The following is a 12,641-nucleotide window of genomic DNA, read 5'->3' as shown; positions in this document are numbered from 1 at the left end:
GTTTGTCTCACTGTTTGTTGTGTCTCTTCTGTCAGTCCATTGTTCCTGAGTGTGCATTCTCCGGAGGAAACATCAAAGAAGCGCTTCGCAGGAGGCTCCCAAGCACTGATGATGTCGCCTAGCCAGGGGACGAAACGTTTGCAACAAAAACTTCCAGCTCGGCGAACAGAACCACAACAACGAGCACCCGAGCTACAAATCTTCGCACAAACTTTGAATATATAAGTATGTTCAGGAATTATTCTATGGGAAAGGTTGTATTTGGTGCTATTGTATTATCACTGTGCTGAATATGAAAGTGAAATCTAAAGTTGAGATTGGAGATGCAGTAAACAGGTCAGTAGCTGCCTGATCAAAACATGAGACCATATTAGCTCTGACCGCACTAACCTACAGAGGGTGGATTTAGGATGATTGTGTTGTGTATGAAAAAGTATGTGTATTTTAAAAATAAAACTTTTGCTAGCTAATGCTTTTTGTCTTGTGCCAAATTGAGTAGTGTGGCTTCTAAGAAATTAACATCTTCCTGTATGGCTTTAAGTTTAACAGCATTGATGATTATTGAGAATATTTCTTCTCTCTGCATGTCCATTCTGTATCTTAATACAAATACAGAAGACAATGCACTACCTGACTGCATCACCTAATATAGGAGTGAGAGAGAAGGAAAAAGTAGCCCCTAACAATCAAAAAGTGCCCCTCAAGAGCAGATCTCAAAAAAAAACAGTGCGCGCTGCAGGGTAGCATAGCAAATAGATCACATGATTATGAAAAACATTCTGCAAAAACATTTTTTTGTTTCCAACGAACATTGGTTACTTGTGACTTTGCCTTTTTCTTCCATACTTGATCATTATTGGGTGAATGGCAGAAAAATAAATAGTTGAGAGAATGTGATGGGGTTATACAATTTATCTGATTGCTGTTATTTCAATGTACATAAGAACATGACATAAAGAATGTAAGAACTGGAAACTGGAGTGGGCCATTCAGCCCCTCAGGCCTGCTCCACCATTCAACATGATAATGGCTGATCTCTTCTTGGCTTCAATTCCACTTCCTGTCCTTCCCCATAACTCTTTAACCCATTATTAATTTAAAATCTGTTTACTTCCTTTTAAATTTACTCAATGACCTGGCATTCACAGAATTCTGGGGTAGTAAATCTCACATATTCACAACCCTTTGAAAGTAGTAATTTCTCGTCTGTTTTAGAACTCCTCTTTATCCTAAAATTTGTGGACTTCCATAGAACTGCAGAGATAGAGCATGTGAAGACTGGCTACCTGAAAACCAGCAATTTTCAAAAACTGGCTATTTATGTAATCTTTCATACATTAATTTTAGAATTTTTAGAATTAGAATTCCTACAGTGTGGAAACAGGCCCTTCGGCCCAACAAGTCCACACCAACCCTCCAAAGAATAACCCACCCAGACACATTCCCCTATCCTATATTTACCCCTGACTAATGCAACCAACCTACACATCCCTGAACACTATGGGTAATTTAGCCGGGTCTAACCTGCACATCTTTGGATTGTGGGAGGAAACCAGAGCACCCAGAGGAAACCCATGCAGACACGGGGAGAATGTGCAAACTTCACACAGAGAGTTGCCCAAGGCTGGAATTGAACCCGGGTCCCTGGTGCTGTGAGGCAGCAGTGCTAACCACTGAGCTACCGTGCCACCCTCAATTAAATAAGTTTAATTGAGCTAAACTTTTAAAAATTACTTGGAAAATTGGTTAGGCACTGCATTGGTGCAGTGTGGCTCCAGACTAGTTGCCAACTTTGCCACTTAGTGCTTCATTCCATGCTGTGTTCCAAAGTGACCTTTGATACTACTTGACCTGACCCAAACAGCCCATGGCCTGAACTACCCAACCTAAATTCAGAAATATCCAAAATCTGGAACAGCATCAGTATCAAAGGTGCCAGATTTGACTTACTGTTTCTACAGAAGATTATTTACATATAAAGTTACAACAGAATTGGCAATACTGAGTTGACACGCAGAGAGAAGAAAAATTCTCAATAATCATCAATGCTGTTAAACTTAAAGCCATAAATACAGGAAGATGTTAATTTCCTAGAAGCCACACTACTCAATTTGGCACAAGACAAAAGGTATTAGCTTGCAAAAGTTTTACTTTTAAAATACACATACTTTTTCATACACAACACAATCATCCTAAACCCACCCTCTGTAGGTTAGTGAGGTCAGAGCTAATATGGTTTCATGTTTTGATCAGGCAGCTACTGACCTGTTTACTGCATCTCCAATCTCAATTTTAGATTTGACTTTAATGTTCAGCACAGTGATAATACAATAGCATCAAATACAACCTTTCCCATAGAATACACAGAATTTTTTCAGTCAGAGACCACAACTGCATTGTGATCAGTGATGTATCAAAATTGCGAGGGAAATATTGGCATGATAATTTACAATACTAAGCTCTGATAGTAAAATACAACCAAAATAAATGGAAGTAAGATTTGTGGACAGGAAATGTGCAATTTTCTTAACATATTGCTGAGGTTTTATGTTGTCAGTGATATTACTTGGCAAACACTTTACATGCTCATGATAGTTATGGGTATTCTATTTTAATGTGGGCACTAGACAAATGTCTCCATTAAAGTGCCACACAAAAGTATTACATTGAGCATATTAACTTTCTACCACCTAACATCACCAATATTCAATCATTATTTTACTGTTCTCTTCCTTCCCTTTAACCCAACGAATGTGTCAGATGAAAATTAATCTTAGATAAATTTTGCTGAGCAACATTCAATTAGATATTTCTTGGAGAACAATAAACCTATATTGTATGCATTGCCAGCACAGAATGTTTGAACCATATAAGAAAATAATATGCTGTTTCAAAACTATACCTCATTTTATGCCTTACTGGTCTGAGATTGATACTGAATTGTAAATAATAACAGGTCACTTTTTCAGAAACTGTCACAGCTGTGAAGAAGTTGGGCTAAACTAGTGATTTTTTTAAAAATAAATTGTCATGAGAAAATGTAGTATATAACATAGGCCCATAGAATCAACTGCAATGATTTTACACCGATTGGGCAAATAGTCGACTGAAGCATAAAAGTGAATGGACTGCGAGATAACAGAATTATTTTTTTGAACTTGAGTTTAAAGAGCATGGGTAAGTTTGTTCAGCAGATTACTTTGGGGATGATTTTCATCTCATTTCACATGCAAAACTTGTTGACATTTTTTATCAGTTGTAAATTCATCCGCTATGTACCAGGAATTGGGTGTCATCTTTTTCAAGTTTCATGGAGGGTTTCTCTGGAAGGCATAGCAAGTTTTCTTGTCCAATCACCCAAATTCATCTCACCAACTACGTACCATGCTTTTAGGGCATCCTGCTTTCTAATGCCAGCCTGATTTTCCTACTTTCTGTAGGCAGAGGTACTTGCCACTGTTGGCCATCCAGAAATTCTAGGTGCCCACACCATATTTAAAAGGTCATTGAGCACCCAGTCAAGTTCTATCAGTCTGAAATTGCCTTGCATCATTCATCATATTTGCCCTGAACATGGCAAGTTTGGGGAGACTGGTGGCCCACTTTACAGGCTGAAGGCCCCGGTGGACAAGGTGATGCAGAAGTGGTTCATCCTCTCACCACAGGACCAGTAGAAGATGCAAAAACACCAGAGCTTACCAATGTGGTTCAAGATTGCTACCCAGGTCAGTATGGTCTCAACCATCTGGTGGAATACTCAGCACTGCTGCAAGAAGGTTAGTGATATTTTCTGCACTACCAGACTAAATGCCAGCATTTTTCTCTACTGCCTCACATTCACACTGGGCAAAATCTTATTGGGGTTTGAACAACATGGTTATGACTAGATATGTGGAAGAATTAGGCAACAAATTTACTAAGGCACATCTTGAAGTCAGAACAACTTTCAGTATCTTTTATGCTTTTCATAAGTCGCATTGGAGATGCAATCTGATGGGAACTGCTGGTTAAATATTTTGTTAATGACACAACTTGTCTCATTAACATTCAGCTTCCCATCACCTTATTAACTTACTAAACAAGCTAGATATTGAGAAAATACGACAAGGTAATCAGAGCTAGCAGGTCATACAGAAGACAAAAGTGGGAGGTGCTAATATTACCATTGGTGCAGGGTGGGAGATATCCTGAGGATGTTAGCAGGCAGCACAGAGTCATGCAAGATTAGTATTGTCAGAGTTTGGGGTCAGTGATGGCCAATATGTTACAGGCAATAATGAGACTGGGAGAGTATGAACTTTGGTGGAAGGTGGATGCAGTAACAGACAGACTGTGAGATACCAGAAGCAAGATGGCTGCACTTACATTGTAGAGTGGAGGAAGACATTCGCCTTCTTGCCAAACATGACACCACCCCCAACTCTGCTCAACCCAATCATCCCCCATACATCTGAACAACCATAAACACCATCACCTACCTGGTACCCTTCCCACATGGCACCCTAATCACCCAGACCCTATTTCCCTGGCATCCTGACACCGAGCTCACCTGGAACCTTAACCTCACACTTACCTGACATACTTATTATTCCATAAGAGTTATCAAAGTGGTTGTCTGTGCTACAGGACGATAAATCTCAGAATACAACTACAGCCACATAAAAGGGGCGTAGCTTGACTTCCCAATTATCCTTGATTGTGAAGGACTTGCTAGATTTGAGGTATATTCTGCACTTCTGAGGAGTTGTGATTAGAAATTCCTGCCAGAAATTCAGAACTCTTTCTTAATGTACAAAGGTATAAGCAGAGAGACAATCTGACTGTTACTCTCTCTCCTTGGAAAATCTGGCCTATTCAGTCAAAGTATACAAAATAAGTAACTGGTAATATGCCCAAGTATCTGATTCCATTGTTTGCTCATTCCTTCTATAGTGGGGCTTCCCAAAATGGGGATTTAAATCCTGAGTGGGTGATGAGCTCAGTGATAGCCTTGGCTGGTTGTGAAATTAGAACAGTTGCTGCCTCTTCAAACAGACCCCACTCTCACGTATCTAACTGAGGGGTTGCGCCAATTTTCAAACTTTGAAATGGAGTTTACTAAGGGAAATTGTTTGGGAAGCACCGCATTGTAGAATGATAAAAAGTAACAGTAGTTAATGCCTGTTAAAGGCCCCAAATTTTGTTATGGTTACACAAACAGCACTTATAATTCTGTACTGTTGCATTAAGTTGGGAATCTCATCCACTGGAACCTTACTGCAAGAGCACTATACTAAATTTGGCATATGTCGAACAAGAATATTTGGTTTTAAAATAGACTAAACAGGAATAATTTGTGACTTTCATCTTTATTCTCTGCCTTATTGAACAGAAGATTTGCCACTAAAAAGTTACTAAAATTGATCAACTAGAACTGCAGACACATTTTGCAGAACTAACATTAATTCATACAATGCAAACTGCAGGAGATGGACTTTTATTAAAAGATCCAACATCTTCATATATAGCATGCAGGATAACAGCACTTTCTTTTTCTTCAGTATGATGCACCACCCTGTGGTCCAATTAAAAAATTACAGCATCTCTGCACTCCGTATGCAATCACATCCTAACAATGTAACTGAATGTCATAAGAATAGATGAAGTTAGTCATTTTTAGCAATCTCAACATCATTCTACATGGTATATTATTTATTTTTTTCTTCTCATGTATAACACTTTATATTTGTTGTCATTCATTTTCATTATTCTGACCATCTACATCAATTTTGCAACTCCTCCCACAGTTTCTAAATTGTCTCTTCTGATTCTAATGTCCTCTTATTTTGGTAACACGTGCAAATTGAACTACTTTTCAGTGTGTTTTTACTTTCAGGTAATTTGTGAGAGACCAATTGTTCTAAGTATTGAACCCTGAGACATTGTTCCTAACATCACGATGTGATTTACTACCATCCTTCAGGTTTTTTTCAATGCCTCAAATGTCAGAGTAACACCTAATTCAGGATGTTCCCTGTCTGCATCAGAAAGCAAACCCCCTCCCCGACATGATGTCACATCAACCTTGCCCGCCTTTCAAATCCCAGCCTCCCATCCCTCTCCTCCCTCTCTCTGGGCTCAGAGCTCATTCCACCCTAAAATCTCATGACTTATCATTCTGGGATAACATGATATTGCTCATTCTCCTTTATGCATTCCCAGCTGCACCTACTACTGAGTCCTGGCACTGTCGGGACATCATAAGGGTGGAACTTCTTTCACTGAGGGACAAGTCTTACTTTCAATCACGTTAGTCTACCTGCACTACAGTATATCTCTCGGCATACTGACCTAGATTTAGCCTTCAAGCAGTTCACTCCCTTATAAAATGCAGCCCTATGTTTCCTCGATTATTTGCATAAAGCTGGCCTTCAAATCAACTCCCTATAACAAATTTTATTATGTTACAAGAAATGGAAGACTAATGTTCTAGTTGCAAGTGTCTTGTTTTTTTTTACTTCGTACAGACACCACATTAAGCTGTCCCCAAACTCTCAATATCTTTCGAATGCACAATTATTCCTTTATTATGATTCTCAGCTTCACAAATTTCTTCAATAGTCTCATTTTAAAACATTTTTATTTAACTTATTTCTCTCATTTACCTGTTCAGAGATGTTATTACATATCTCTGGAGCAGGTGGGACTTGAACCCAGGCCTAGTGTCTTTCAGAATTCTACCATCCTTCCCAGGGGAATTATTTGTTCAGAGCTTGATTAGCCTGACAAGGACTTCCAGCTTGTTTATAACAAAGTTACTGATTTTATTTGAGGCTTTTTTCTTAAAACAGAGCTTGTTGCTTGTACCTTTTATGAATACTTGGAAAAGTACTTGGTCAAACCTGTTACATTATTTGTATTCATCTTTAATTTAGCCCCAGCTGCTTTTGTGGGTACATTTAAGGGCAGCTAACACCTTAAATGCATTATCTGGGCCGACATGACACCAATTTTAAAGTTCACTTGAGAATGTAACTTTTGAGTGTTCTGCGATTTACACGTGAACTGAAACCAACATGTTCATTCTAAAAGATGAGAAACTTAAACAATCCAGGTCTTTTTTAATATATAATTTCAGTTACATCAAGCTGTAAACTTTTGCTATAAATTCTGTCTTACAATCTTATACTTCACAACCACCTGATGAAGGAGCAGTGCTCCGAAAGCTAGTACTTCCAAATACTTGTTGGACTATAACCTGGTGTTGTGAGATTTTTAACTTTGTACACCTTAGTCCAACACCGGCATCTCAAAATCATTCGTAGGATATGTTCCTCTTCAAACTTACCATTTGATTCATTTAAGACACACATTTAGTTTGAGCTTGTTAGATTTCAGATGCTAATGGATGCTTTGTCAGATATGCCTGAAGCTCTCCAATTATTTAACCCTGTCTCTTCAAAGACACCTCTTAAAGCACACCTCTTTAACCAACATGTCTTAATCTCCCTATGTGGCTCAGTGTCACATTTGATCTGATAATACTCCTTTAAAGTACCTTGAAACATCTTGCTACATTAAAGACACTACATAAGTGAAAATTTTGTTTCATAATTGTGAATGCCCCATGGTAAACTTCACTCTAGGTTTCCTCTCAGCAATGTTTTTCTTTCTTGTTATACTTCTCCTGTTTATATTTGGCTTAATGTTTTAATCCAGCTGTTCTTGACCTTACAGTATATGATCATTTCTGTGCTTGTGCTGCCAACTACTACCATATAGTGGCTGAGGTAGTTTGCTGCCACTATCCATTACATTGACTGGTTTTAAAGCCCTACTTGGGTCAGTGGTAGAGGAAAACACAATCATGGCTTTTAATGAAAAGCGGTTTTAGTCTTAAACAAAATACAGTTGTTTTGCAGGACACCAATCAGGTATAAGTTACATTAGTAAGCTAAATCTTGTTATTAAAACAATTAGGAGACTGTTGGATACAGGGTATTTATTTTATAAGATCCTATGATTTCTGCCTTTGACCCCTTATAACATCATCAGATTTAATGGATTATAATGCAGTCTCTGACATTAGTCCTTTTCATTCTACTCATGTTTAATTTTTTCCTTTTATTTCCCTTGGTTACTTCTTTTAAGTTGTTCCTGGGACTTTGGGGTTTGGTAAGGCCAGCATTTGTTCTGTATCCATAATTTCTTTTGAGAAAGTGATGGTGAGCTATCTTGTTGAAATTTTGCAGGCAAACTTACAGTACTGTTAGGGAGAGAGTTCCACAGATTTGGCCCAGCACCCATGAGGAAGAAATGATTTATTTTTATGTCAGGATGTTGTGAGACTTGGAGTAGACCTTGTGGATGGTTTTGTGTTCCCATCCACCTACCACCCATGTTCTTACAGGTGGTTGAGGTCACAGGCTTGGAAGATGCTTTTGGAGAAGTTTTCACAAGCTGCTTCACTGAATCTGATAGATTGCACTATTTATTTTGGTTTATTTCAGCTATCCCTTTCCTACCACCCTCCTCCTTTTGTCACCTACTTCAAAGATGTTCTCTTTCATCTTAATTTCTCTCTTTTACAGCTATCATTTTTTGGTTTTCCTTTTTAAAAAAAATCCAGTTATTGATCAATCTGTTTTCCCAGATCCCATTGCTTCTACTGTTTCATTCAAACTTCACATACAATCTGCAGTCATTTTGCTTTACTTCATATGCATTTTGAGATCTTTGGTATATATCAATAGTCCGAGGTTTATCGAGTTAAGAAGAAACTTTGTAGAACTTTATGGAGTATCAGAGGATTAGAAATGACTTGTGATCATGAAGAAATTCCATACTGGTAGTGTTTCAACAGGACTTAACATTATGGGCTACCATATTTACCATTTCATAGAACACAGATGGAACTGAATCATTCCTGTCTCTCAGAAGAAAGTTTTTGGCACTTTGCTCTCCAGCTCTGACAGCAGAATCCAGGGTAGCTGTAAGATAAAAGATTGTGCAAATTTAAAAAGGGAAAAGATTAACGCTGTGCATTTACTGATTAGCTTGGTTGTTTCTGAGAGTAATTAACAGCTTATTCACATTTAAATATTTACAATGTTCATTTGGAAAAAAGGACAAATAAAATGGCCTATATTTACAAATTGAGAAACAAGTAAGTACATAAATATCAATTCAATTTATACTAGCTGAAATGAATTAATTACATAAAAACTTTAAAAATGCTCAAACTATAAGCAGTCAATATTGGACACAAAGATATTTCAATATTCTAGGCTTTAGATACAGTTTTGTTTTAAGATAAGACGACACCGAAACTAACAATGCTCACCATTATAACAGGAAATTGAAAAACAACTTCTAGAATTCTCATATGAACAAGTAAATATGAAATCCAGAAATCACTGTCAGAGATATAACATTGCTCTACATGGTACACTCTTATAATCATCAATCTGCAGTAAAATAAACAATATGATGTGCACTAAGGTACTTGCACACTCTGATCATCCTTGGAATGTAAAAAACAATTCATAGCTCTCTACCCTGTAGTAAGCCATCTTCTTCAAACCCTATTCCCTGTCTCATCTATAAAGTTCTCATGGATGTTTTTCTGCCCGAGACTGAAATCATTCTTTTAGCCGCCCACCACTTTCCTCCCTTTCCGAAACCAATTGAGCTAAACAATCCCTAAGGAATCGGAAGAATGCTGTGAAACTTGAAAGGGCTCAGAAAAAATTTACAAGGATGTTGCCAGGATTGGAGGATTCGAGCTATAGGGAGAGGCTGAATAGGCTAGGCCTGTTTTCCCTAGAGCGTAGGAGGACGAGGGGTGACCTTATAGAGGTTTATAAAATCATGAGGGGCATGGATATGCTAAATAGATAAGATCTGTTCCCTGGGGAGTCCAGAAGTAGAGGGCATAGGTTTAGGGTGAGAGGAGAAAGATATAAAAGGGACCTAAGGGACAACTTTTTCACACAAAGGGTGGTGTGTGTATAGAATGAGCTGCCAAAGGAAGTGGTGAAGACTAGTACAATTACAGCATTTAAGAGGCATCTGGATGGGTATATGAATAGGAAGCGTTTAGAGGGATATGGGCCAAGGGCTGGCAAATGGGACTAGATTAGGTTAGGATATGTGGTCGGCCTGGACGAGTTGGACCGAAGAGTCTGTGTCCATGCTGTACATTCCTATGACTCTAAATAGTTCTCAACTTGTGGGTAATGATCTCATCTGCCCTGCTCACCCAACCCCACACCCCGATGGAATCACAGAAAAAGCATTTCTGAGCTACCCCTCCTCTGAAAGGACAATGGTGACCATAAAGAGATTCTGTCTGGATAGTCCTGGATCCAATAAATCTATGCCCTCAAACAGCAAGATTCAGATACTGATAACTCACTCACCTTTGGAAGCACTTTAAACGGGGATTGTAATATAGTCTCAGGATGATCATGCACTTACTTCATGGAAGCAGAGGCAGGCAAGCACAACACAATTAATGATTGAAAAAGGGGAAAAAAAAAACAAAGTAGTCAGATGGCTTATCAAGGGAGGTGAGTGGCATTGATTTTGACCTCAAATCAGCTGAATGAGGTTCACAGAGAGTTTCCCTTTATAAGCTCTAGTGAGTTCTCTCATGCAACTCTCCACTGATCACTTCATTATGCATTCAACAAACCCCTATCCCATCTATTCGTGCTATTTTGTGCTCACTAGTAGTGGAAGTACTTGATGCTGCTGGGCCCTTCAGAACGCACACCTCTGACACCATAGTGTCAGCTAGAAATAGCCCTCCATTTCCTACCAGGCTGGTAACAGAGGTGGGAATGTAAGCCAGGTTCGGTCCCACCTCCCAGTCCCTGCTTTGAATGGGAAAATGCAGCCCTTTAGTGGCAGAAAAGATCCAGTTCTCTTTGCTATGATTTCTGTTTACTTCTTTCTCTCAGTTCACTATCAGTGCTGCCCATTCTTCTACCATCTTCAAATCTATTACATATCCTCCACATTTTCTTCTCTACTTCCCCCTCACTTTATTGTGGTATAATATGGCATTTTACAATGCAATTTATTAGAGTAAATACAGTTACTTGCCACAGCTTCTGTAGAAGCAATTCACAGCAAGAGACAAATGGAATACAGAGATAGAATATGTATGCATTTAGCACAATTTACATTCACAGGTTGTCCTAAACATTTCACAACGAATGAATTACTTTGGAAGCATAGGCATGTTAGATAGGCATGTTCAATGATCAATTTTGTGCATAACAAGATCTATCAAACATCAATGAGATGAATTAATCTACTTTTCTGATGCCAGTTAAGGGATAAATGCTGTCCAGAATACTGGCAGAGTGCCTATCTCTTCGAATAATGCTATAAAATATTTTACTTTCAGTTGACAGAGCAGACAAGGTCTCTGCTAACATCAAATTCAAAAGATAGTGACTTCAACAATGTGGGTTTCCTTCAGGACTGCATTTAAATGTCAGCTCAAATTATGGAGATTGAAGCATAATCTTCTGAAACATAGCACATGGTTTCTCTAGTTAAGGGAGAGCCACAAGTAGAGGTTCTGCTTTAAATTAAGGAACTCCAGTCAGGAATTACTACCCTTTAAAAACTTACTAACTTTGTTTTTCATGAAAAGAGACTTAACTATCACCAATCTCATTAAAAATATAGAGAATACATATTAAAACCAGAATTAAAGCAGTATACTTTGTTAAAACAATTATAGATACTCAGGAACATCAAGAACTAAAGAGTCTTCACACTCATAAAATTATAAACAATAAAAATAAAATGAGTTAACCCAAGGCAATGTTTTTCAAAAAAGTCTTATTTTGAACTATGACTACCACTCATGATTCTAAATTGCCATTGTTGCACGATCTTTGGTATCATATAAAGTAGCTTGGTGAAGAATCACAGAATTTTTTTTACCTTCAGTTTTATTGATTTGTTTTCCCTTATTATAAACATAACAATCTGCAAATTTGTCAAATAACAGCAATTTCACTTAGCAGATATTCGCTGATTACATTTTTATTTAGCAATTCTCCGGTGGGTATAATTTCTCCATTCCAAACAAATTTAAAGTGTACAGTTAATAATACAATTGCTATTTTACTTAATTCCTTTCATCTATCTTCATTAGGTAAAACTGAAGTTACTGGTGAGAACAAACCAAATTAATACTAATGAAGTATGAGTAATCTAGTCATGAAAATCCAAAAGATTTAATAACACACATACAAATTTATTTTCCTAGTTCATTTTATTCTTTTTTATCATTCTGTCATTGGATTCAAAATTGCATTCTCTCACAATATAAAGTAGCATGAAAATAGCATGAGTAAAGAGTATTTTTTGAGCAGGTTCACACAGATCTCTGCTTGCCTTTACTCTTGTCTGTGTGTTTAAAGTTATTTTTAGCTGAAAATGTGTTGCTGGAAAAGTGCAGCAGGTCAGGCAGCATCCAAGGAGCAGGAGAATCGACGATTCGTGCATAAGCCCTTCTTCAGGAATGAGGAAGATGTGCCAAACAGGCTAAGATAAAAGGTAGGGAGGAAGGATTTGGGAGAGGGGCGTTGGGAATGCGATAGGTGGAAGGAGGTTAAGGTGAGGGTGATAGGCCAGAG

At 38.0% G+C, this 12,641-nt stretch overlaps 1 protein-coding gene across 1 annotated transcript in view; it reads right to left on the bottom strand.

Moving 5' to 3' along the window:
- The window catches only part of LOC122563820 (spermatogenesis-associated protein 22), a 53,817-nt gene that overhangs the window by 2,648 nt on the left and 38,528 nt on the right, over positions 1-12,641 (bottom strand). Inside the window, exon 9 of the mRNA XM_043718012.1 lies at positions 8,872-8,969. Coding sequence (XP_043573947.1) covers positions 8,872-8,969 — 98 coding nt within the window. The remainder of the gene's footprint in view (positions 1-8,871; positions 8,970-12,641) is intronic.

Source organism: Chiloscyllium plagiosum, chromosome 28 (assembly GCF_004010195.1).
Source record: "Chiloscyllium plagiosum isolate BGI_BamShark_2017 chromosome 28, ASM401019v2, whole genome shotgun sequence".
Lineage (NCBI taxonomy): Eukaryota > Metazoa > Chordata > Chondrichthyes > Orectolobiformes > Hemiscylliidae > Chiloscyllium > Chiloscyllium plagiosum.
This window is presented reverse-complemented; position numbering and strand designations above follow the sequence as displayed.